The sequence below is a fragment of the Heterocephalus glaber genome, unplaced genomic scaffold (genome assembly GCF_053883595.1).
Source record: "Heterocephalus glaber isolate CG9 unplaced genomic scaffold, H.glaber_assembly_v1.0 deba00001613, whole genome shotgun sequence".
NCBI classification, from domain to species: Eukaryota; Metazoa; Chordata; class Mammalia; order Rodentia; family Bathyergidae; genus Heterocephalus; species Heterocephalus glaber.
Genome location: NW_028258384.1, coordinates 34,338,304 through 34,366,151, shown reverse-complemented (window position 1 = coordinate 34,366,151; position 27,848 = coordinate 34,338,304). Strand labels below are relative to the sequence as shown.

Genomic DNA, 27,848 nt, shown 5'->3' with positions numbered 1-27,848 from the left:
GATGGAATCTCATTTATCAATTTTTGTCTTTTATACATCCTGTTTTTTGTATCCTAGGTAGTTCTTGCCTACCCCGAATTCAAAAATATTTTCCCTTATAATTTCTTCTTAACGTTTTATACTTTTAGGCTTTCTTATTTAGGTTCATAGATCCCTTCAAGTTGAGGGTTGAGGTTAATTTTAATTTTAATTTTTTACATACAGATATCAGGTGTTCTAGTGCCGTTTGCTGAAGACACTATCTCTTCCTCGGCTCTTGAATTGAGTTTATATTCTATAAAATGCTAAGGTTAAATAATCTTTCAAAACTCAGTGGACCATATATGTGTGGTTCTATTTCTAGATTGTTTTATTCAAATGATCTATATGTCTTTCCTTATACCAACACTGCCTTGATTACTGTAGCTTTAGAAGAAGTCTTAAAATTGGGTGCTAAACATCTTCCAACACTGTTTTTGTTTTTGTTTTTGGCTTTTCTGTGTCCTTTGAACTCCTACATAACTTTTAAATTTCAATATCCAGTTCTTCATTTATAGCAAGTATACCCAGACCTGAATTTTTATATATACCTTGTGTTTTCTAATCCTGCTAAATTCAAGTACAAGTTCTAGGGGCTCCTAGAGATTTCTTAGTATTTTCTCTGTAGATGATCATTTCATCTACATATAAAGATTTTGCTTCTGCCATGCCAATCCTATCCTAGTTGTGTCATTTTATTGCCAGACTATTTTGGTTTAGACCTATGTTTCAAAGTCTAATGGACAGATGAAGAGTAGGCATATCTGTCCTTGTTCCCCACCTTAAGGAGAAAGCATTGTATCTTCTTCATTCCTATAAGGCGTTTTTGCTGGAAGTATGGAGTACATGTCTTTGATCTGTTGAGAAGGTTCTGTTCTACTTCTAGTCTCCTGATAGCTTTTACCATGAACAGCTGTAGAATTTAGTCCAATACTCTTTCTCCAACTAGTGACAGGATCATATGGCTTTCTCCTTTCCTCTGTTAAAATGATTACTTTTGGGGGTGGATCTTCCAATGCTGAACCAACACTGCCATCCCTGTACCAAAACCACTTTCTACATCCTGCCAGATCTGACTTCTAAGAGTTTGTTTTGTTAAACAAATTTCTATCTATGTTCATACTTTTTTCTTCTATTATCTTTATCCAGTTTTAGGATTAGCACAATGTTGAGTTCCTAAAGTGAGAGGAGAAGTGTTCCTTCTTTTTTCTGCTTTAAATGTTTGATATAATTTATCCGTTAAAATATTTATGAGCCTGCTGTTGTCATATAGGTAGGTTTTCAAGCTAGGAATATACTTTCTTTAATAGGTGCTATTCAAATTTTATATTTCCTCCAGAGTTAGTTTCATTAATTTGTCTTCTAAGTTACTTCTTAGAAGTTGTCAAATTTATTTCAAAAAAGATTTTTGTAATATGCTTTCTATATCCTTTTAAATTCTGTAAAATCTGTGGTAATGTCTCCTAGATCTTAATATTGTCACTTTAAAAATGTATAACTGATATTGTGTAACAAGAAGAAAAGGTCTAAAAGAGCAGGGGAATTGGGAGGGGTAGGGGAAGGGAAAAAAGGGAAAGGAAAAAATATGAGAAGAGGGAAAAAAATGGAAACAAGGTCTTTGCAAATAGGGAAGGGTGGAGGGGGTTAAGGGAGGGCAAGGGAAGGGGAAAAAAAATAAGAACCAAGAGACTCATGTAATGGTACAAGATCCCAATGATGAATGTAACTGTATTTTATACCTAAAATGTACCAATAAAGTTAATGGGGGGAAAAAATAAAAAAATAAAAAAAAATAAAAAGACATTTAAAAAAGAAAGAAAATACAGTTTCTTTAAAGGTACTTATTTGTACCTTACTGATTTAATGAATTCTTTTAAGTCATTCAATGACTAATTTATTGGATGCTTACTACTGTGTCAGGTGCTCAAAACACAGAGATAACTTAAGACACACACTGTGCCCTCAAGGATTGCAAACAGCAGGAAAAAAACCTAGAAAATTATAGATTATAATACAGTGTGAAAAATACTGCAAGAAGTATGCACAAAGTATTTTGGGAGACACAGAGAGGTTTTACAAATCAGTCCAACTCAAAGTGGGTTTGGAGTGTCAAGAAATAGTTATGAGGAAGAAATGCTTAAATGCCTATGTATAGGGAATGGAAATTGAGTAAGAGTTAGGTGGATGAGGAGAACAGGAGTGCAGAGAGTAGGAAGATCTGAGATGAATCCCTTGCATGAAGCAGCCTGTGCAAAGGCAAGGAGACAAAAGGGTAAATGCCTCATATAAGAAACTGAAAATTATTTGCTATGGCCTATTTTAAAACACTGGAAGGATATATATAAAACAATTAAAGTGGTTCTGTCCCAGGTTGGGGTGTGGGTGGGATTATAGGATGATATATGCTTTCCAGGAATTTAAAAATTATTTACAATGATCATATGTTATTGGGAAAAGCTTTCTTTTAATTTGCAAAAAAACAATACATGCTTATTCCAAAAATTTTTACAATAGACAAAAATTAAAATAAAGCTTTTTCCCCAAAAGTTCTATATTCCTATCACCCAAAGAGATAAACACTATTAAAATGTTGGTATATAAGGTTCAGATGCATGCATACATATAGTTATACATTCTTTATAACAAATGAAATTGGAGAAAGATGTATTTCTTTTGTTTTTTTTTTTTTTGGTTCCGGGGATCTAACTCAGGACCTTCCAGGCGGTGGCACCACTGAGCTCAATCCCCAGCCCAAGTTGTATTTCTTAAACAGTTAAAAACTGTTTCCTGACAGATGCAGTAGCACACACTTCTAATTCCAGCTACTGGAGAAGCTAAGCTAGAGGAACTGAAGTTTAAGCCCAGCCTGGGCAATTTAGCTAGACCTTATCTCAGAAAAGGGGTGGGGGCATTGAGGGTGTAGCTCAGTGGCAGAGCACTTGCCTAGCCTATGGGTCCCCCTGTGTTCAATCCTCAGTACCACCATAAGAAACAAAAAAACCAACAATTAAGTACATGTAACAACTCCCCATGATGAATGTAATCATTATGTCCTGCAAGCATTCAGTAATGAAAATAAAAATTTTAAAAACAAAACAAATTAAAAAAAACTTTTTCCTGATGTGCCATTCAACACCACTACTTCCCAGAGATAACTACTGTTGAGTGTGGTATATATCCTTCCTCACTCTAGTTCTCTAAGATTACAGAAGCACATATAAATATGTGTGCATATGATTTATTTGTGCATTCTATAAAAATGAGATAATAAAAAATTACTTCAATTTTACACACACTTTTATCCTTTGGTCTTCATCACAGGCCTGTAGGTAGAAACTGAAATTCTGTTATAGTAAAATGTCATACAATAAGTGGCAAAACAGAACTCAGCCTATGATCTGTGGTTCATCCTATAGGCCTCACAAAGTCATTGAAGGTATTAAGAGATATGATAGGATTCCTCTGGTGACAGGGTAGAACAGGAGATTGACTTGATATCAGAGAACCGCAGTGATGGAAGAAATGAAGAGTGAACTAGGATGGGAGGGAGGAAGTGAACAGATTCAGGACATATTTGGAGGATGGAAATGATCATTTATAATCATTTAGGTTGACCATAGTGTCCAGTCAAGTGGGGAGGAGCTGTTTGTTCGCTATACCCTCTTCCCTTGGGGCTACTGGAAACCACTGAAAAGGTTGGAACTGCTTCCTGTTCTAGAACTGCTTCCAGTTCTATCTCTAGGAGGAGGGCTCAGGGCATGGAACAAACCATTACAGTGGGAGTGGGACTTTTTGACTCGCCTACAAGAGCTTCATTTTCTTGGTTTTGAGTTGTTTCTGACCACTCCCATTTCTTTCCACCTTCTAGGGCTTTCACCCATGTGGTGGATTCCCTTGTGTCCTAGGAGAGTTAAGGACATGCCTCTCATATTCCCTCCCACCCCTGTACTCTCTGGAAGTTGGAACAGTCCCAGAGTAAAAATCTGGAGAGTTGACCTCACAATTCCCTTTCCTTGGTCATCTGGGAGGAAGAAAGACCCTCCTCTCTCCGGGCCTGGTAGACTGGGGGTTGGGCAGCCTACACCTCCTTTGCCCCCTGGCTACAGAGTTAAGGCCTCCTTGGAAGATGTCCTAAAGTGGGGTAAAGCCTGGCCAAGGGGTCATTCTGAGGATCAGGGTTGGGGAGGGTAGGGGGGAGAAGGAGGAGGGGGAAGAGGGCCTAAGAGGGAGGGAAGAGACAATGGGTTGATCTATCCCAACAGGGCCAGCAAAGCCACTAAAGCCCTTAGCCATCATGCCTTTGAAACCTGAAGACCCCGGTAGTGGATTCCGGCATGGCACAGTGATAGCCTTCATCAATGAGAAGATGGCCAGGCACCCAAAAGGCCCTGAGTTCTACCTTGAAAATCTGTCTCTGTCCTGGAAGGAGATAGAAGATAAGATCAGGGCCATCCTAGAGGACAGCAAGGTGCCCAGTGAGGCTCAAGAGGCCTGTACTTGGGGCAGCCTGGCCCTGGGCGCGCGCTTAGCTTGCAGGCAGGGGAGCTTACAGGAGTGCAGGGTGCAGTGGCTGCATGACTTTGCCAAACTGCACAAGTCAGCCACAAATGCCTTGGCCTCAGATCTGAAGCAGCTCACAGAGCAGCAGGAAATGGAGCGCAAGGAGGCTGCCTTCCAACTGCAGCTGGCCCACACCAAACTGGCCAAGGTGCAGAAAGAGAGGGACCTGCTGAGGTGGAAGCTTGTGCAGGAGGTAAGATGACCCCACTGCCCCCTACTCCAATCCTACACCTGTACCCCCATCGGGCCCCCACCCCCAGGATGTATCTCAGTCCTGCTCATCTCTCCTCAGAAGCTGAAGGCTCTCCCAGAGCTGGCTCTGGAGGGGCCAGACCTGGTTACTGTTCCAGAGGTGGGGATACAAGGAGGAGGTGAGAAGCAAGAGGTGGCAGAGGCTGAAGCTAGTGCTATAGGCGGAGGAAGAGGAGAAGAAGAGGAAGAAGAAGAAGAGAGGAATGTGATTAGCGCAGCCCCAGAGGAGGCCACACAGGAGCTAAGTAGAAGCTTCCTGCAGCTTCCTGGAGTTGTCCAGCAGAAAAATTACACCTCTGGCAAAGAGAGGGAGGGTGACATTAGGCCTGTGGAAACAGCCACGCTTTATCTCTCTGGGACACTGAAGGCCACAGCCACAGCCACGGCCACCACCTCACCAGAACCCCTTCCTGTCCAGCTCCCTGCCTCATTCTCATACAGCTACTCAAGCCCTTTGTCCGGTTTCCCAGTCACGTCCACACCATCCCAACTGGCAGCCACGATCACAGCACCTTTTCCATCTCAGATGTCCCCCCACTGCTCAGCCTCTGATGTTAGCTTGTGGTCTGATGTGGGGGCTCAAGGAGGAGACGCTCAAGAATATCAGAAAAACAAGAGAGACACAGAACTCCATCAGCAGAGAAAACATCCAACATTTCCCAAGCTGAGGGATTGGAACTGCCCTTGGTGTAAGGCCATGAATTTTTCACAAAGGGAAAATTGCTTCCACTGTAGAAGGGCAATCTGGCTGCAAAGCCCTTAGTAAAATCAGCAATGTGCAATAAAAAAGAAACGCACTCCCAATTCGGGAAGTGAATTTTCAGAAGCGGCAGCCAGGGTGAAGTGTGGGGGGGAAGGGTGGGTGGGAGGATGAGGACAAGGCAGTGGGAGTGATATTAGGTGGGAATTGGGTAAGGTACAGATGGTGGGAAAGAGACATGTTTTGATGATCCTTTTTATATTCCAGAGCATTAGCATTCAACACCCCAGAACTGCTGCTATAGCTTTGGTGTGTGTGTGTGTGTGTGTGTGTGTGTGTGTGTGTGTGTGTGTTTCCCCATCTTAGTGTCTAGAAGAAGACTGGACAGCCATGTATGTAAAACCTCCTCTTACCGCTATCCCCAGGCCTCAGATAATGGGAGCAGAAGTGAGCATTTGACCCATCCTGAGCCACACAGATTTTCAAACTGGAGAATGTAAACAGAGAGGCAAGTTCCATACTCAGAATGGGTTTGGACAGCAGAATAGTGGATTGCTTGGAGCTGGGGTCAGGTCTCAGGCACAAACACTGAGGCATAGCCCTGACTGTGGTGAAGCAGAACTAGGTACTTTACAGAGGGTGTCTTTTAGGGGGTACCAGTACAGTATAAGGTACAGGGAACAGAAAGACATAGCAGAGCACAGAGGAGTTAATACAGTAGCTCCAGAGAGCTGGGGAGAGTGGCAGTGATTCAACTACTTTTCTCTTCCTGCAACTGTGCTATGTGAACATCCACTTTACCCAGATCCCCTTTCCCTATACTTACTTCAATGCATTCCTCTTGTGGGTAACCAGGTCATTTCCAAGTCAGAAACTGGCACTAGGAGAGCAGCTTCAAACAACAGACTATCAAAATGTTGGAAATGATTGAGGAGTTACATCATGGTTTGGCAAGTAATGAGTATTCCTGCATCCTAAGAGTCCCCAGGGATGAACTGGATAGGAGGCTCTTGTTGGGAGAGTCATATCACAAGAAATAAAACAGGCTTAGGGTTACAGGTCTGGAGTTAACCTTAGGTGTGTGCTGGATTCAAATTAATATGCAGAGATTTGCCATCCCTAAGTGAATCCCATAGGGCTGTATACAGAGGATGCCAGCATCAGCTACAGGCTGTACAGCCTCATGAGGAGAATCTTCCCAGTCCCTGCTGGGCAGAACCAGGGGCAGGCAGATCTGAACAGGGAACTCACACCACTGCACAGGAGGTGAGTCAGCAACTACAGTACCCAGAAAGTTTGCTGGTGCAGACCATGGGCCAAAGCACGATGCTCTTTCTCCAACCCTCCACCATGATAAATGGGGCTACAAAGGTCTTTGTGAATCCAGAAATCTGAAATGGCACAGAAACATATGACAATAGAAAATCTATTTCAGAGGTGGGGGTGGGTGGGAGTAAGTGGGATAAGGGGGTTGATGGAAGGTTGATTTGTTTCTCCCCTTCTGATGACTACAAGCTGTATAATGTGTCCTTGAACCCTCGGGTGGAAGGATGGGGAGCAGTTGCACCTGGGCCAGATTGCGACACAAACAAGGGAGCCCTGGACATTGCCTAGGACTGTGGACCTAGAGACTAGGAAGCTGTAATGGCCCTGGAACATCTCTGTAGCAGCAGAAGTGTGACTTTGGGTTGTCTCCTGTTGAGGGATGGCATGGACAATCACCATCAGTACTGGGGGCCAGGTCTTGAGAGTTTGTTTGGAGGTTCTAGTAGGGGAGCGCAGCTACTCTTATACCCTTGACGGAGGAAACGGTCCTCCTCTATCGGGGGTGGTCGTCCTCTTTGACCGAGCGCGCAGCTTCAGGAGGGACGCACATGGAGCGGTGAGGGAGGAAGGGGACACCCGCCTAGCCAGCCAGATCAGCCGAATCAACCCTAGCGATTAATGGGGTGACAGATGTGGCAGCCAGATCCCCCTCACATCCTGGGGGCCAGGTCTTTAGCCTATACTTTTCAGGAATATCTTTGCCTAATTTATCTCTTATCTTGCTCTAGGACAAGATTTATTTAACCTAAGTACTCTTGACATTTGGAGTTGGATTGTTCTTTATTGGTGAGGGATGTCCAGGACATTGTAGGATGTTTAGCAGAATCCCTAACCTCTGCACAGTAGATGCCAGTGGAAGCCCCAACACACACACACACACACACACACACACACACACCCCCCCTCAGTTGTGACAACCAAAAATGTCTCTGGATATTGCCAGATGTCCACTGTCCACTAGAGGGCAATGCACCCCCATTTGGGAATGGTGGAGGCAGTTAAGTACTCAGGAACAGTAAGGAGCCCTTGAGATAGGAATTGAAAAATGTCCTTTGGGTCTGGCATTTATTTTAGATCTTTAAGCAAGTTCAGAAGAGTGACAGGGTAAGAGCCAAACTACAAGACTGAAGAGTGAGTGGGAAGTGAGGAAGTAGAGTCAGTGAAGGGAAGCTCTTTTCAAGGACGAAGGCTGGCTGTGAAAGGAGAATTCATACAGGATACATAGTTGAGGGGTTTTTTTTTAATGGGAGAAACTTGAGAAATGGAGAAAGTGATAGAAGAAGAAAGCTTCACAATACAAAAAATGTGAAAGCCAGGTGTGGTGATGCATACCTGTAATCTCAGCACTAGGGAGGCTGAGCCAAGAGGATCCCTATGAGTTTGAGGACAGCCTGGGCTGCATAGTTGGTTCAAGGCCAGCCTGGACTACATAGCAAGTCTCTGTCTCAAAAAGCAAACTAATAACATAACTAACAAAAAGGCAAAGAAATGTCAAAGAATGAGGTTGATCCTGTTTACCATAAAGGAGGCATGGCTAATGTATTGTTAAATGAATAAAATTATATGACAATCACTTTTGTGTAAAACAAGCCCTCCCAAAGTTCTCTAAGTGTGTATGTGTGTGCTATATATACTTAAAGACTGATGTTTGCCTTATGCTAAAAATACAGATTTATATAAGAATAGGAAAAGGTCTAGAAAAACATTTAGTAAACAAAGCATTACCAAGGGAAGGTGGGCTCATAGGGTCAGGGAATCAGACACAGTGGAGTATTAGGGATATATGATATGATAGAATACAGGGCAGTTCAGTGAAGTGCTTTTTCTTTATATACTTCCATGTTGTGAAAGTAAGACAATTAGATGTTCACAAAAATAAAAGAACATAAATTTACTGAGTTCAGTGGATTTGAAAAGATCATTTCTTCTTCTGGGATGGGAGGAGAGAAAGATAGCAATGATCTATATGGGAAAGACATGAGAAACCAAGGCGAGGTCACGCGGAAGACGCCGAATCACCTCACTGCAGACAGGCAGGTGTGCCCACACCCTACCGAGGTCCTCAGTCGCGCGGAACACACGCCAAATCAGCCCACTGCAGACAGGCAGGTCTGTGCATGCCCTACCGAGGTCCTGAGTCGCGCGGAAGACACTGAATCACCCCGCTGCAGACAGGGAGGTCTGCCCATGCCCTGTCTAGGTCCTGAGTCACACAGAACACGTGGAATCAGCCCGCTGCACACAGGCAGGTCTGCCCACGCCCTACCGAGGTCCTGAGTCATGCGGAAGACACCGAATCACCCCGCTGCAGACAGGCAGCCACCTGATTCCACACTACAAAGACTCAGAGGACACCAGACCACCAAACCAAGGTACTGAGTCCCACTGCTCCTGGTCCAGAGGAAGGGGCTTCCCGGTCACCATCCCTCCCGCTGCTCCCAGCCCAGAGGAAAGGGCTTTTGGGCCACCTTCTGTCCCTCTGCTCCTGGCCCAGAGGAAGGGGCTTCCAGGCCACCATTCCTCCCACCGCTCCCGGCCCAGAGGGAGGGGCTTCTGAGCAACCATCCCACTGCTCCTGGTCCAGAGGAAGGGGCTTCCTCGTCACCATCCCTCCCGCTGCTCCCAGCCCACAAGAAAGGGCTTTTGGGTCACGATCCCTACCACTGTTCCCGGCCCCTGTCCCACCTCACCCAGCTCAGAGGAGGTAATCATAATCCGTGCAGGCGCTAACAGTCCCCCGCCCCAGTCGAAATGAGAAAACACATAAATAAGTCTCAAAACCAGACTTCCAGATCACCTACAGCAACCCCAAAGGGAAATGAGATGGAACACTCTGATACTCAACCACCTGGACCCACTGAACTGGCAACAAAAGGGGATCTAGAAAAAATGAAATCAGAAATAATTTCTCAGATAACAGGAGAAATTGTGCCCTTAGTGCAAGACATGATTAATAAATCTAGAGAGGAGCTGAGGAACATGATGGAATCCCAACATAAGAAACAAATGGAATCCATAAAACAGATGCAAATAGATTTCGAGGACATGAAAAACTCCACTGAAAGTCTACACAGCAGAATGACCCAATGTGAAGACAGAATTTCAGATATAGAAGATAAGATTGCAATTAGTGACCAGGAAAATAAAAATTGCTTCAAAATTATAAGGGAACATGAGAAATCAATCCAGCAGCTGCTAGATGATTCAAAGAAGAATAACATAAGACTGATTGGGATCAAGGAAGAAACAGGAGAGAGTGGAGATGACATAAAAAATCTCTTCACAGAAATAATGGCAGAAAACTTCCCAAGAAGGGGAAAAGAGCTTGACATACAGATAAGTGAGGCATATAGGACTCCAAATAGCCTTGATCAAAAAAACTACACATAGGCATATCATTGTTAAGATTCCAGAAACTCAACAGAAGAACAAAGTTCTCCAAGCAGTCAGAGAAAAGAAACAAATCACATACAAAGGAAAGCCCATCAGAATCACAGCAGACTTCTCAACACAAACCATCAAGGCAAGAAGAGCTTGGAGTGACATATTCCAAGCCCTAAAAGAAAACAGCCTCCAACCCAGATTGATGTACCCTGCAAAGCTATCTTTCAAAATGGATGGAGAAATAAGATACTTTCATGACAAAGAGCACCTTAGGAACTTCGTGAATACCAAACCAGTACTGCAAAGAATTTTACACACTATCCTAGGAACAGACATTGAGGATCACAACCCCAGGAAGCAAAGCAGGATGAATCCATCTGGCATGACAACAAATTAAATGTAAAGGTGGAGAACCCAACAAAAAGAAAAAGTCATGGCAATGACAAGTCAATACGTTTCAGTTATAGCCATCAATGTTAATGGTCTCAATTCACCAATCAAAAGAAACAGATTGGCAGAATGGGTCAAGAAGCAAAATCCAACAAAATGCTGCACACAAGAAACACACTTAATTCAAAAGGAAACTCATAGACTGAAAGTTAAAGGGTGGAAAACAATACTGCATGTGACAGGAACCCCAAAAAAAGCAGGAGTAGCTATCCTCTTTGCAGATCAAGTAGATTTCAAACCAACACTGATTAAGAGAGATGAAGAAGGACACTACATCCTTGTAAAGGGAAGAATCCAAGAGGAAGAGATGACAATCATAAATATCTATGCACCAAACACTAGTGCACCCAACTATATAAAACAAATACTAATGGACATGAAAAGTCATATAGGCACTAATACAATTGTAGTGGGGGACCTCAACACCCCACTGTCACAAATAGATAGATCAACTAGACTAAAAATAAGTAATGAAATACTAGAACTCAATCGAACTCTTGAACAAATGAACTTAACAGATGTTTACAGAGTCTTCCACCCCACAAAATCAGAATACACATTCTTTTAACCTGCACACGGGTCGCTCTCCAAAATAGGCCACATACTCACACATAGAACATGTGTAAGTAAGTGCAAAGGAATTGAAGTTATCCCCTGTATATTATCAGACCATAGTGAGATGAAATTGAAGATCCATAGCAAAAGAAACTCAAAAGATTTCATAACCACGTGGAAATTGAACAACACACTTCTCAGTGGGTCACAGAGGAAATTAAAGAAGAAATCAGACAGTTCCTTCCATTAAATGACAATGACAATACAACATATCGGAATCTATGGGACAAAATGAAAGCAGTCTTATGAGGGAAATTCATAGCAGTGAATACGCATATTAGGAAAACAGAACGAGCCTAATTAAACAACCTGATGCTGAACCTCAAGCTTCTAGAAAAAGAAGAGCAGGACAACCCCAAAGCTCATACAAGGGAGGAAATTATAAAGATCAGAGGAGAAATCAATGCAATGGAGACTAAGAGAATGATACAAAAAATCAATGAAGCCAAGAGTTGGTTCTTCAAAAGAATCAACAAAATTGACAAACCCTTAGCCAAACTTGTCAGAAAAAGGAAAGAAAAGGCCCAAATCCATGCAATTAGGAAAGAAAAGGGTGAAATTACAACAGACCCAGCAGAAATCCAGAGGATCATCAATACCTACTTCCAGAACCTATATGCCAATAAGATGGACAACACAGAAGAAATGGACAGATTCCCAGATACATATGAATTACCAAAGTTGAACGAAGAAGACCTAAAAGTTCTGAACAACCCAATATCAACCAATGAAATTGAAAACATAATTAAAAACTTATCAACTAAGAAAAGCCCAGGCCCTGATGGCTTCACTGCTGAATTCTACAAGACATTTAGAGAGGAACTGCTGCCACTACTGTTTAACCTCTTCAGTGAAATTGAAAGGGAAGCAATACTCCCAAATTCATTCCTGGAAGCAAGCATCACCTTGATCCCCAAAGCAGAGAAAGACCCAACCAAAAAAGAGAACTATAGGCCAATCTCACTAATGAACATAGATGCAAAAATCCTTAATAAGATAATGGCAAAAAGAATGCAGAAGATCATCAAGAAGATCATACACCCTGATCAAGTGGGATTCATCCCAGGGATGCAGGGATGCTTCAATATACACAAATCAATCAATGTAATACACTATATCAATAGAGCCAAGGACAAAAACCATATGATTATCTCTATAGATGCAGAAAAAGCATTTGACAAAATCCAACATGCATTTATGATAAAAACCCTACAAAAAAATTGGAATAGATGGTCTCTACCTCAAACTGATAGAAGCCATCTATGAAAAACCAACTGCCAATATCATACTAAATGGTCAAAAACTGAAATCCTTCACACTCAAATCAGGAACAAGACAAGGATGTCCACTATCACCACTCTTGTTCAATATAGTTCTGGAAACATTCGCCACAGCAATTAGACTAGAGAAAGAAATACAAGGAATAAAGATAGGTAATGAAGAAGTCAAATTGTCATTATTTGCAGATGACATGATACTCTACATAGAAGACCCCAAGAACTCCACCAAAAGTCTTCTAGACTTAATAACCAAATTCAGTCAAGTAGCTGGTTACAAGGTCAACACACAAAAATCAACAGCTTTCCTCTACACCAATGACAGACTCACTGACAGAGAAATAGGGCAAATAATTCCTTTCACAATAGCATCCAAAAGACTGAAATACCTAGGAATCATCCTAACGAAAGAAATCAAAGACCTCTTCTCTGAAAACTATGGCACTCTGAAAAGAGAGATTGAAGATGATATAGAAAATGGACAGACATCCCCTGCTCCTGGGTAGGAAGGATGAATATAGTGAAAATGGCCATACTTCCAAAACTGCTATATAGATTTAATGCAATTCTAATTGAGATCCCAGCAGCATACTTCATAGACCTCGAGAAAACAATCCAAAAATTCATTTGGAACAAGAAGAGACCCAGAATAGCAAAAGCAATTCTAGGTAACAGAGACATGGCAGGGGGTATCACAATCCCCAACCTGCAACTATACTACAAAGCTACTGTGATCAAAACAGCATGGTACTGGCAAAGAAACAGACCTGAGGGCCAGTGGAACAAATAGAAGATGCAGAAACAACGCCAGACACACTCAGCCATCTCATCTTTGACAAAGGAGCCAAACACCCTCACTGGAGGAAAGATAGCCTCTTTAATAAATGGTGCTGGAAAAATTGGGTTTCAACTTGCCAAAGATTAAAACTAGACCTATATCTCTCACCATGCACTAAACTAAAATCAAAATGGATTAAAGATCTAAATATTAAAATAGAAACTCTGAACCAGTTGGAACAGAGGTTAGGTAGAACCCTTGAAGACATCGGTGTAGGAAAAGATTTTATGAACCAAACCTCAGTTGCCCGTGAACTAGCATAAACAATCAACAAATTGGATCTCTTCTTATTAAAAAGCTTCTGCACAGCAAGAGAAACCACCAGCAGTGTGAAGAGACACCCCACAATGTGGGAAAAAATCTTCACCTGTTCTTCCTCAGACAAAGGTCTATTATCTCGAATCTATAAAGAACTGAAAAAGATCAGACCTCCCAAATTCAAAGACCCAATCCAAAAATGGGCATCTGAAATGAACAGACATTTCTCAGACAAAGAAGTAGAAATAGCAAATAAATACATGGAAAAATGCTCAACATCACTGGTCATTTGAGAGATGCAAATGAAAACAATGCTGAGATTTCACTTCACTCCAGAAACAATGGCTGCTACTATGAAATCAACCAATAACAAATGCTGGCGGGGCTGTGGGGAAAGAGGCACACTGCTCCACTGCTGGTGGGAGTGTAGACTGGTGCAAGCACTGTGGAAATCAGTATGGAGATACCTCAAAGAACTAGGACTGGAAGTCCCATTTGACCCCTCTATTCCACTGCTGGGGATCTTCCCCAAAGAATTAAAAGAATCATACCACAGTGATATATGTGCACCCATGTTCACAGCAGTGCAGTTTGTAATAGCTAAAACTTGGAAACAGCCCAAATGCCCATCAACTGGAGACTGGATAAAGAAAATGTGGTTTTTTTATAAAATGGAGTACTACTCAGCCATAAAAATTGACAAATTAGAGACATTTATAGCTAAGTGGATGCACATTGAGGTGATACTCTTAAGTGAAATAAATAGGACACACATGTGTAAATACCGAATAGTTTCTCTGGTGTGAGAAACTGAAAGTGTAAATAAGGACTAAATGTATAATAGGTCATGTGAAATAGGAAGAAAAGGGGCAAAGGGGAAGGAAGTGGGAGGGCTAGGGGAAAGGATAGAAGGGAATGGGATTAATATGAGAAAATGGAATAATAGCAACAAAATCTTTGCAAATAGGGAGGACTGGAGGGGTTGAAGGGAGGGCTGGGCAAGGGTGAAAAATAAGAACCAAGAGAGACTATGTAAAAGTGCAAATTTCCAATGATGAATGTCATTATATTGTATACCTAAAATGTACCATTGATTGGAATGAATAATCGATAATGCAAAATAGGAATAAAAGGTCCAAAGGGGTAGGGTTAGTGGGAGGGGCAGGGGAAAGGAAAGAAAGGAAAGGAAAAATGATGAGAAATTTAAAAAATGGAAATAAAGTCTTTGTAAATAGGGAAGGGTGGAGGGTGTGAAGGGAGGGCTAGGAATGGGGAAAAAATAAGAACCAAGATGCATTATGTAAAGGTACAATTCCCAATGAGAAATGTAATTGTGTTGTATACCTACAATGTACCAATAAAAGAATTTAATACAAAAAGAAAAAAAAGAAAAAAAAACAGTTTTCCCAGCACCATTTGTTAAAGAAGCTATCTTTACTCTAGCATTTGTTTTTAGCCCCTTTGTCAAAGATCAGGTGGCTAAAAGGTGCATGGGGCTTTTTCTGTGTCTTCTATTCTGTTCCACTGGTCTACATGTCTGTTTTTTGTGCCAGTACCATGATGTTTGCTGGAAGATACAATAGATAAACTCTTGAAGAAAAAGGCATAGGCAAGGGCTTTCTGAAAGAATTCCAATTGCACAAGAAATAATAGCAAGAATCAAATGGAATTATATCATATTACAAAGCTTTGCACACCAAAAGAAATAATTAACAGAGTGAAGAAACAACCTTCAAATGGGGAAAAAAATTTGCCAATTATTCCTTGGATAGAGGACTGACATCTAGAAAATATAAAGAACTCCAAAAAAATTAGTCCCCCTCCCAAAATAAAAGACACAACCAAAAAGTGGGCACTTGAAATTAATAAATACATCTCAGAAGAAGTTGTACAAATGGTCAATAAGCACACGAAAAAATGTTAACTGTCTTTGGCCATTAGCGAAATGCAAATCAAAACAACACCATGATTCTGTCTTACTCCAGTAAGAATGGCTATCATCAAGGACTCAAAAAACAAATGATGGGAAGGTTTTGGGGAAGAAGGAACACTTTTACATTGTTGATGGGAATGTAAACTAATAAAACCACTGTGTAAATCAGTATGGAGATTCCTCAAAAAACTAAAAATAGAAATTCCATTTGACCCAGCTAAACTTTTCCTAGGTATCTTCTCAAAAAAGTTAAAGTAGTCATATTACAGCAATATATGCATACCCACACATTTATGGCAGCACAATTCATAATGCTCAAATCATGGAAGCAACCTATATGCCCATCAACAGATGAATGGATAAAGAAAATGTTGTATATATACACAATGATGTACTGCTCACCCATAAAGGATAAATTTGATTCACTTATAGGAAAATGTATGGATCTTGAGACCATAATGCTAAGTGAAATAAATCAAACACAGAAAGTTAAATATAGAGTGGTTTCTTTTACATGAGAAACCTAAAATATAAATAATTCAAAGAGCAAAAAAAGGAGAGATAGTAGAAAACATTGAGGTAGACCTTTTGAAGATAGGAAGAGAATCAGAGAAAGGGGAGAGAAGCAAAGGTGAAAAGAAAGAGAGGTAAAAATGATCAAGATTTGATATGCATATGTATAGTGGTACCTCGGTTCACAAATTTAATTTGTTCTACGATTTTGGAAAAGATGACCTTGTTTGTGTTTGTGTGGGAAAGATGGCTGCAGTCATGTTTGTCATCTGATGCAGAGTTTGCAAACAAAATTTTGCCAAATGCTTGTTTTCAAACCAAATTGTTTGCAAACAAAAGCATTTGTGAACCAAGGTACCACTGGACTAATTCCCAAAAACAAGTGTAATTATTACATACTAATAAAAAATAAGCTTATAAAATATAATAAAAGTGGTTTATTTCTCTTTGAACTTCACCTCTCTACCTTCTGTGAAGGTCTAGTGGGCTTTACAAAAATATACACAGAAGTGTAGCTCTGCTCCTTACTAACCTGGAGCTCTCTGAGGCCTCAGTGATGAAGTATATGTAAAGAATAACAACCAATCCAATAATAGGTCTACAACTATTTCCAGAATGATCATTTACACTGAACAGCAGAATTCTTAATTATAATATTGAAAAATAAATGCTGATAACACGTTGTGATTATAAAGCATATCCACAGTATAACAATGAAGACTACTACTACTGCCCATGCACAGGAGGGTGCAAGCACACCCACCCCCACACACATACACACACCCTTATGGTGACTAGTACAGTGCCTGGTATATAGTAAGTTCTCAGAAATGTTAGTTTTCCCTTAGTGTCTACCTAGATCTGTGTTTAATGCATTAGATAATCAATAAATCCTTACTCTATTGATTTATATAAAATATGGAAAGCTGAGATGACTGTATTTATTCACAATGCTAGAAATGATCATGTGCCTAAATACATAAAATAAAAAAATAGGCCCATTGTCCATGTAGGCCAAAAGTCCTAGAAGAAAGCACAAATATACTCACTGATTAAATGTTAAGGTTGGTGGCATGAATGCTGAGGCTTGCTCTTCTTCCTCAAATTCAAGTAGGTGCTGACACTTCAGAGACATTGACAGGTGAATGTGACTGCTTTTTACACAGAATGACATAGTAGGAATGTCCATTTTTGTAAAGGTAGGTTGGAGAAACATAATTGACTGTAAGTTATGAATTATCTTTTTCGCATATTCTTCTTCATGCATCTCATACAAACAGTGAAATAAGTCTACTGACTCATCTGTAACCTAGAAGAGTTATACTTTTTTCTCTCTCAGTCCATTTCAATAACTCTTCCCTAAGTCCTGGAGAGACTTTTCTTCGAAAATTAGTTTCCACAATTTTTCCTTTTCCTTTGTGTAAGAGGCCAAATGAGAATTGAATTGTTAGTGATGAAAAACCTTTTCAGTATTGTTGGAATATTTCTTGCCATATTTTCCCCATGTGATCAAAAAACAACCAGCTGTCATCATTCTTCAGGGAACATAACATAGCAGTCAAGAATTCTCGGAAACTGAAATGAAGGGAAGTGTACATGTTAACCTTTTTAAAAAAGCAACTGAGAAACAGGCAATTGATACCATAAACTCCCATCCCATGCCTTCCGAAGTCTCTGAATGTAAACAGAACCTGATGCTTTTGCAGTCCCTCTGCAGCCAAAGAGCAAAGACCCCACAGGCAACTTTGTCCCTTCCACATTGAGATGCCTGCAAGGGTTTTGAGGCACTTAGAAAAGGAGAACATGTCAGTCATGGTCTGAAGAGACCTCAAAAAAATCCTATCACCATCTCCCAGTGACTGTAAGACACTGTATAACATCCAGGAGACTATAGGAAGAAAAGATATAATGTCACGGTCTTGACTTTCTCACAAACCATAGAAGACTTCCATTGCTGCATTAGCACCTGAAAACTGACTCAAGAAATATTCTTTCTTTTCAGCATCTGTAAACCATAGGCTCTCTGCCTGGAGAGGCTTTTTAACAGAGAGTGGAGCTTTTCATGACTATAAGCCAGGCAGTTATCAAGAGAGAGAATTCAGGGAACAGTTTTTTCCTCACAAAACTGCCTAACAGTGTATCTACCAGCTTCCTCTCCCAGAGGTTAAGCACTAAGATCCTCTTCCTGGTCACAAACAGGGCATTGAAGTTCAGAAAATCCAACAAGAATGAATAGAGGCTTCTCTGGATATGTAAAGATAATGTCCAGGTTTGGCCCATTTATATCCTGAAAAGTGTTAGTAATCAGGTCAACAGCACTAAGGTTAACAGTATGGCTTATTTCTCTGCTGTTGACATAGACAAGATAGTCAAACCTTCCTGGAGTGACCATTCCTGCTACCCAGTCAAACAAGAACTTGTGTACCACAGCTGTTTTCCCAATCCCAGGATATCCCTGAAGCACCACAGTTCTGGATGAACTGGGGCCTTCTTCATTAGGCTCAAATATATGTTCCATCTCTATAAAATGATCTTGTTGAGGGATTCCAAATGATGTCTTTTTTGATACATCATGCTCTTTTACAAGAAGCAGTCATGATTCGATATGCTTGCCATGATGATAACATTTACCAACTCCAATTTTCAGATATTTTCCTCTTAGATGTCTCTGGTATAATTCCTGGTAATCTAAAGAGGTGACACAAAGAGTTAATAATCACAGAATCTGACAACAATGCAAACAACTATGACTAATACCACCATCACCATCTCTACTTAGATGCCTCAAAGGTGCCTCAAAGTTTGCATATCTAAATCCGAGCTCTTGATTTCTACAAGCCCTTTATCCTCCAAAACAGTTCTCTCCAGGCATCTTTCATCTCAGTTAAATGGTGTCATCCAGTTGATCAGAAAAATGTTAGGAGTCATTCTTTTTTGTACTTTCAATTCTTCACGTCAATCAATTTACAAGGGCTATCATTTATATCTCAAAATAAGCCTCAAGTTCATTTATCAGTATGTTCTCAAATATCACCAAAGTCCAAGGCATTTAGACCTTTTTCCTGGACTGCTGAAATAGCCCCTCACTTGTCTACTCTTGTCCATCTACTTCCAGCGGCCAATGTGAATTTCTACAAATATCAGTTAGATCCTATCATCACCATGTCCAAAATCCTTCAGAAGCCTTTTCATTGCATTTGGTACAAAATCCACAATCCTTACCTCATACTACAAGGTTCTATGATCGGATCCTACCCCGCCCCAGTTTCATTTCTCCTCCTCCCTCCCTCCACTTAGTCCACAATGGCCTACTTTTAGTTTCTCGAAAACTCAATGTTTTTTCCTACTTCAGAGCCTTTGCACTAGCTATTTTCTACTTGGAATATTCTTCCTCCTGTTCTTCCCATGGAGAGCTCCTTCTCATCCTTCTGATCTCAACTTATTATTTCCTAGAAGAGGATTTGCCTGAATCTGTAATTAAAACAGATCTTCTATATTATTCCTCTTCCCAGCACCATTTTTCTCTTTACAGAACTTATCACAACTTATAACTATCATATTTTTTGTTCACTTTTATTGTAGTACTGAGAATTGATTTTAGGGCCTTGCACATATTAGGCAAATGCTGTACCACTGAACTATATCCCCAGTCTGTTTATTTTTTAATTGTCTTTCCCACTAAACAATACATGATGACAGAAGGCTTATCCTTTTCACCACAGTTCCCTGAGTACCTAGCATGGTGCCCAGTATAGAGTAGGCACTTAGTAAATATTTATTGAGTATGGCTATAAATGTTTTTGAAATAAAAACAAGCCATTTATTATTGCATATTCTGTGCTAGATAATGTAACAGGCTTTTACATACACTTCCAGTTTCCCACAATACTCTCATTTGACAATTGAAGAAATTCAAACATATAACCAAGCTGGCTTCATGAGTATGCAATCTGTGCAGTCACACAGCTCTCCGTGCTTAGAAGGATCCATGCATAGTTTAATGCTCTACTGTTTTAAAATTCTTAATACTTGAACAAATGGCTCTGCACTTTTATTTTGTAATAAACCCTACAAATTATACAGCTAGTCCTACCTGCAGCATTTGGTGACACATCCAATTATGATCTCACATCTTTTCTAACTTGTTCACAAAGGTATTTTATAGCTAAGGTTCAATATAAAGTAAAGCTGAGGAACTTCCCTTACATATATATTTAAGGTATGAACATTTTAATTTATGGTTAATAAGGAAAATTTAGACATGAATATAAAGATGTGTACAATAATTGAAGTGAATGCTTTTGATGTTTTGATTTCCATTGAACATTAGCCTATTGTTTCTGTTGAGGCTTCTTTTGAGCCCAATTTGGTAATGGGAAAGAGTAAGGCATTGTTGAGTATTAGTTCAACAGATACATACAATGACCTACTTTCAAATACACATACATACACTCAATCTAAACACTTGCACACATAGGTAAATAAACACACACACACAACTCCACATTCTTAGTAAGTTTTGTTTTGTTTTTTGTTTGTTTGTTTTGTGGTACTTGGGACTGAATATAGGACCTGCAGAGTGAGCTACATCCCCAGTCCTTTTTTTATTTTTTTTTTGAGATGGAGTCTTACTAAGTAGTTAAGTTGCCCAGGCTGTGCTCGAACTTGTGATTCTCTTGCTTCAGTCTCCTGGAGTGCTGGGATTACAAGTGTACACCACCACACCTCACTCCCATTCCCAGTTTTTTACTATGTGCACACCTTTAAAAATATGGATGGGACTTATAGTTGGGGAGGTGTGACCAGATAGGTGGTAAAGATGGATGGAAGGAAACAGGGTCTGGAGAGGCAGACATTAGAATATCACAGATATTAGCAAGATACTAGTTTCTGTTCTCCATAGCTAAACATTCCCTAGAGTTAGGGAATCAGCTACTGGGGAAAGGACTCCAGAAAACTTATTCTTTGCTCTTTTGTGCTATCTCCTGTGAAAAAGCTACGGTTACAACAAAGGGAGAGACTTAGAGTCTTTTTGTTGTTGTTGTGTTGGTGGTGGTACTAGAGACAGGACCCAGGGCCAAGTCCTTCACACTAAGCTAAACTCTCAGTCTCTCTTTTTTTTAATTTTTGAGACAGGGTCTTGCTAAGTCGCCCAGGCTATGCATGAACTTGTGATCCTCCTGCCTCAGTCTCTTAGACTGAGGAGATTACAAGCATGTGCCACCACACCAAGCAGAATCTTTTATAAGTATAATATCCTGGAGATTATGAAAAACAACAGGAACCACAGTTGCCACTTCACCTTTCTATCTTCTCATTTGGGGGAGTACATTTCAGGAGATTATTAATAGGTAAATACTATATCCATGTAATATCTTAATATACATACATATATACACATATAACAAAAACGTAAAGATTCAGAAGTAGGAGAAAGTGAATGAATATGCTTACCTAGCATATGCCCTTTTCATTCAGTTACTTGAGTTTCTCTTCAGGCAATATACTCTAGGTACAGGCAGGTTCTTATCTTTTCTTTTCTTCTTACTGGCCATCCTAAAACATCAAAAAAGGCTATAATTAAGAACAGAGATAATGACTGTAATACCTTCCTAAAATATATTTTGATCCTCTTGGTAAAGGGAGAATTCTAAAACTATAGACTGGTGTACTGTAATGTAAGATAAACAGTGAGAGTCAGGAGACCTAGGCCTTAGATCCAGTTCTATCTACCTATGGAATGGAGCAAATTTCTTCTTCTTTATAGGTCTGTTTCATTACTTTTTAAATGGCTGAGGCAATGCTAGATCAGGTTTCTTTCTAGGTTGAACACTGCAAAAACAGAGGTTCTCAGTCCTAGCTCAACATACTGCCCTCTAGAACTTATTTTTGTTCTTGGCAATATGACTTATCATTTTCTAATATACTGGGTAACTTATTTTTTAAATTTTTTTTCTTAAATTCTTTAAAAAAGATTGAGAAAGATGATAAGTGGCCACCAAAAAAGTCAAATATTATGGGCCAGCCATTTGGGCCAAAGATAAAATGTGGGGGCATTACATTCCCATTTACATGCTAAACAAAACAATTAGGCTACAAGCTGTACTAAATATTCTAACCAATAAAACTGCAATACACTAAATCTCTTAGGTAAACAACAGACAAAATTCAAAATACAATATATTCAAGTAGATTAACATTAGATTGCCTACTAGCTACAAAAGAGTTTATGAGAAATTCAATTTGACAAATTGTTGTCTACAGATAGATTATCAAGGATGGGTGATAAAAAATATCACCAAGAAAATACAGAAATTAGCCTATATGCCAGTCCAGAGCTAAATAAAATAAAATGTTCAAAAGACAGTTCTCAGCTCTAAGAGGTTTTAAAACCAAGATGGAAAAATTTATTACCATTATGTGGATCTACTCAATTATCCCATGTTTATTACTTGTGACAATGTGAGCCTTAAACTCCATGATAAATACCAACATAGATCAAAAAACAGCCTGTAGGGTCTTATAGGCTAAAAGATACCAATCTATAAAAGATTTAGTGCTGGCATTCTCTGGCCTGATGAGGGTTCCTTCCAGATCAGGATGATTTTGGTGTCACAGTGGGGATCTCTGGAACATTTTTACTCTGGTGTTGTTCTCCTTTTTTACATTACTATGGTGGATCTACATGGGGACCCCTTTCTTTTAGACAGCTATGGAGGTGGTCAGAATGACTGTTAGTGGACCCTTTTATTTAGGTTTAAGATTTTTTTTTTTGATGCTAGTTTTTTTCAATCTAGAGTGATTCACCTGGGGGAAAGGGGTGGAGTTTTGGCACTTGTCTCTAAAAGGTTCACCATTACTGGTCTAGGAGGCCAGGCAGTGTCACTGAGAGGGAAATCTGTGAAGCTAAAAGTCCAGTGCAGACCCTGGGAATCTGGAGGAGCCAGGAATGTGAATCATCAGCTGAAGAAAACTGACGGCAGTAAAGAAAACAAGCCAACAGATAGGGCATGACTGCTGCAACCAGCAATTCCATAGGGGTTTGGCCACCCAAGCAGTTTGGAGCTCATATCTCATTGCAACCTGATCAAGGTCCTGGATATGGAGCAACAGAATTTAATGCTTTTCCTGCTGGGTTTTTATCCTGCTCTGGTCTGATTCATTTCTATCTTCCTGGTCTTCCCTTTTGGAATATTTATCCTGTGCCATTGTATGTTGGAAGTGTTTAGCTATATTTTTATTATTTCTTTTAGTCAGTGATTTGCTATGTATTTCAGACTGGCCTCGAACTCACAGTGATCTTCCTGCCTCAGCCTTAGGAGTGCTGGGATTAGAGGCATGCTCCACCACACCAAGCTCTTTTTGATTTCTTAAAGAGGATCACAGCTGAAAGGTTGTCTTGGGCCTTAGAGGGCTTGAGGGCTTGAACTTGCAACAATGCTGAAACTGTCAAAATGTTGGCAACTCTTGGAGAAGGATGAAATATATTTTGCATAAAGAGATACACATGTGTCTTTGGGGCCAGGGACAGAATGTTATGGTTTATATTGAGAATATCCCCCCAAAGACCTCATGCACTTAGAGGTGGGGCTTTTGGAAGTTGACTAAATCATGGAGGTAATATAGCCAACTTGCTGTTAGAAGGTAGAGTCTGATCAGAAGAGGTAGGTCACTGGGAGGCATGACATAGAAGGCTATATCTCTTTTTCTCGGCTCCTCCTTTGTCTTTATGCTTCTTGGCTGCTGTGATATGAACAGATTTTCCTCCTCTATGATCCTTTGCCATGCAGTATTGTGCCCTTGGAGGCAGCATTGAAGTGTCAGATATACCCAAATACATTCACAGTGTATGACTTCAGCACCTCTTCTCACAAATATGTATAACATCATGAAAAGAAAGATTTCTTAAAAATAGCAAGAGATGTCCGAGCACAGAGGAGGCTTCTGGATCAAAGAGCCACAGCTTCCAGTGCAGAGCAGGAGGCTTCTGGGTCAACCTACCACTGCTCCCGGCACAGAGGAGGCTTTCAGGTAGACGTGCCACAGCTAGTGCCAAGAAACTCTTTGATTCATTGATTTTTTTTGTATCATTTTCTTAATCACTGTTGCATTGATTTCTGCTCTGATCTTTATAATTTCCTCTCTGGTAAGAGCTTTGGGTTTGCTATGCTCTTCTTTTTCTAGGAGCTTGAGGTTCTGCATTAAGTTATTTCTTTGAGTTCTGTTTTCATAATGTGGGCATCCACTGGAATGAATTTCCCATGTAGAACTGCTTTCATTGTGTCCCACAGATTCCTGTATGTTGTACTGGCATTATCATTTACTTGTAGAAACTAATTTCTTCTTTAATTTCCTCTGTGACCCATTGATTGTTCAGGAGGATATTATTCAATTTCCACATTTGTGGGAGTTTTGTGGTTTCTTATGTCATTGATCTCCAATTTTATTGCACTATGGTCTGATAATATACAGGGGGTAACTTCAATTCTTTTACATTGACTTAGACATGTCCTATGAGCTAGCATGTGGTTTATTTTGGAGAATGACCCATGTGCAGCCAAAATGAATGTGTATTCTCATTTTGTGGGGTAGAACACTCTGTAAACATCTACTGAGTCCATTTGTTCAATAGCTTGGTTCAGTTCTAGAATTTAATTGTTAATTTTTTGTCTAGATGATCTGTCTACTTGTGATAGTGGGGTATTAAGGTACCCTACTACAATTGTATTAGTGCTTACTTGGTTTTTCATGTCCATTAATATTTGTTTTGTATAATTGGGGGCATTCATATTTGGTGCATATATATTTAAGATTGTCATCTCTTCCTCTTGGACTGTTCCCTTCACAAGGATGTAGTGACCATCTTTGTCTCTCTTCATGTTTTGTTTTGAAATCTACTTTGTCTGCAAATAAGATTGCTACCTCTGCTTTTTTCTGCTTTTTCCTGTGACGTGGAGAATTGTTTTCCACCATTTTACTTTCAGAATATGAATTTGTTTTTGAGTTAGGTGTGTTTCTTGTATACAGCATATTGTTGGATTTTGCTCGGGTTTTTTCCCTTAAATTCTTTTATTGGTACATTTTAGGTATACAATACATTTACATTTCTCATTGGGAACGTGTACTTATACAGGATGTATCTTGGTTCTTATTTTTTCCCCATTTCTAGCCCTCCCTTCACCCCTCTACCCTTCCCTATTTACAAAAACTTTGTTTCCATTTTTTCCATTTCTCATAATTTTTCCTTTCCCTTCTTTCCTTTCCCCTAACCCTCCCACTTCCCCTACCCCTTGCAACCTTTCCTTCCTATTTCACATTATCAATTATACATTTTAATCATTGGTACATTTTAGGTATACAATATAATGACATTCATCATTGGAAATTTGCACCTTTACATAAACTCTCTTGGTTCTTATTTTCCCCTTCCCCTGCCCTCCCTTCAACCCCTCCAACCCTCCCTATTTACAAAGACTTTTTTCATACTTTCCATTTTCTGATATTAATTCCATTCCCTTCTTTCCTTGCCCCTACCCCTCCAAATTCCCCTTCCCTGTTGACCCTTTTCTTCCCATTTCACACTATCCATTATAATATTTAGTCCTTATATACACTTTCAGTTTCTCACATTAGAGAAATTATTCGGTATTTACATCCTATTTATTTCACTTAAGAGTATCGCCTCAATATGCATCCATTTAGCTATAAATGTCTCCAATTTCTCATTCTTTATGGCTGAGTAGTACTCCATCTTATAAAAAACCCACATTTTCTTGATCCAGTTTCCAGTTGTTGGGCATCTGGGCTGCTTCCAAGCTTTAGCTATTACAAATTGTGCTGCTATGAACATGGGTGCACATATATCACTGTGGTATGATTCTTTTAATTCTCTGGGGAAGATACCCACCAGGGGAATAACTGGGTCAAATGGGACTTCCAGTCCTACTTCTTTGAGGTATCTCCATACTGATTTCCATAGTGGTGGCACCAAACTACACTCCCACCAGCAGTGGAGGAATGTTCCTCTTTCCCCATAGCCCCACCAGCATTTGTTATTGGTTGATTTCATGACAGCAGCCATTCTTTCTGGGGTGAGGTGGAATCTCAGTTTTGTTTTCATTTACATCTCTCAAGTGACCAGTGATGTTGAAAATTTTTTCCTATGTTTATTTGCTATTACTACTTCTTTGTCTCAGAAATGTCCGTTCATTTTGAGATGCGCATCTTTGGATTGGGTCTTTAAATTTGGGAGGTCTAATCTTTTAAAATTCTTTATAGATTCAAGATAGTAGGCCTTTGTGTGAGAAACAGCAGGTGAAGATTTTTTCCCACATTATGGGTTGTCTCTTCACACTGCTGGTGGTTTCTCTTGTTGTTCAGAAGCTTTTTAATAAGAAGAGATCCCACTTGTTGATTATTTGTGCTAGTTCACGGGCAACTGAGGTTTTGTTCATAAAATCATTTCCTACACTAATGACTTCAAGAGTTCTACATACCTTCTGTGCTAGCCAGTTCAGCATTTCCACTTTAATATTTAGATCTTTAATCCATTTCAATTTTAGTTTAGTGCATGGTGAGAAATATATGTCTAGTTTTAATTTTTGGCAAGTTGAAACCCAATTTTTCCAACATCATTTATTAAAGAGGTTATCTTTCCTCCAGTGAGGATGTTTGGCTCCTTTATTGAAGATGAGATGGCTGAGTGTGTCTGGAGTTGTTTCTGCATCTTCTAATCTGTTCCACTGGTCTTTGGGTCTGTTTCTTTGCCAGTACCATACGGTTTTTATCACAGTAGCTTTGTAGTATAGTTTCAAGTTAGGGACTGTGATACCCCTTGCTATATCTCTGTTACCTAGAATTGCTTTTGCTGTTCTGGGTCTCTTCTTGTTCCAAATGAATTTTTGGATTGTTATCTCAAGGTCCGTCAAGTATGCTTCTGGGATTTCTATTGGGATTGCATTGAATCTATAGAGCAGTTTTAGAAGTATGGCCATTTTCACTACATTGATCCTTCCTACACAGGAGCAGGGGATGTCTTTCCATTTTCTGATATCATCTTCAATCTCTCTTTTCAGAGTACTATAGTTTTCAGAGAAGAGGTCTTTGATTTCTTTTGTTAGGTTGATTCCTAGGTATTTCACTTTTTTGGATGCTACTGTGAAAGGAACTGTTTGCCCTATTTCTGTCTCAGTGAGTCTGTTGTTCGTGTAGAGGAAAGCTCTTGATTTTTGTATGCTGACCTTGTAACCAGCTACTTGACTGAATTTGGTTATTAAGTCTAGAGGACTTTTTGTGGAGTTCTTACAGTCTTCTATATAGAGTTTCATGACATCTGCAAATAATGACAATTTGACTTCTTCATTGCCTATCTTTATTCCTTGTATTTCTTTCTCTTGTCTAATTGCCATGGTTAATGTTTCTAAAACTATATTAAACAAGAATGGTGATAATGGACATCCTTTTCTTATTCATGATTTTAGTGTAAAGGATTTCAGTTTTTGACCTTTTAGTGTGATACTGGCTGTTGGTTTTTCATAGATGGCTTTTATCATATTGAGGTAGAGACCATCTATTCCAATTTTTTGTACAGGTTTCTCATAAATGCATGTTGGATTTTGTCAAATGATTTTTCTGCATCTATGGAGATAATCATATGGTTTTTGTCCTTGGCTCTATTGATACAGTGTATTACATTTATGGATTTGTGTATGTTGAACTACCCTT

At 39.8% G+C, this 27,848-nt stretch overlaps 1 protein-coding gene and 1 pseudogene across 1 annotated transcript; one reads left to right on the top strand and one right to left on the bottom strand.

Annotated features, from left to right (window-relative positions):
* Positions 1–4,044: 4,044 nt before the first annotated feature.
* Positions 4,045–5,634, top strand: Tex13b (testis expressed 13B). The gene is made up of 3 exons (XM_004861454.3): positions 4,045–4,159; positions 4,281–4,771; positions 4,871–5,634. The coding sequence occupies exons 2-3, from the start codon at positions 4,313–4,315 to the stop codon at positions 5,591–5,593; spliced, it is 1,182 nt and encodes a 393-aa protein (XP_004861511.1). The 5' UTR covers positions 4,045–4,159; positions 4,281–4,312; the 3' UTR covers positions 5,594–5,634.
* An 11,956-nt stretch (positions 5,635–17,590) lies between these two features.
* On the bottom strand, positions 17,591–26,644 carry LOC147822549 (NACHT, LRR and PYD domains-containing protein 12-like; annotated as a pseudogene).
* Positions 26,645–27,848: the final 1,204 nt, after the last annotated feature.

Coding starts and splice junctions, on each gene's coding strand:
- Tex13b (XM_004861454.3), top strand. CDS start 4,313: ATGCCTTTGAAACCTGAAGACCCCGGTAGTGGATTCCGGCATGGCACA. Junction 4,772..4,870: donor GGTGGAAGCTTGTGCAGGAG/GTAAGATGACCC, acceptor ATCTCTCCTCAG/AAGCTGAAGGCTCTCCCAGA.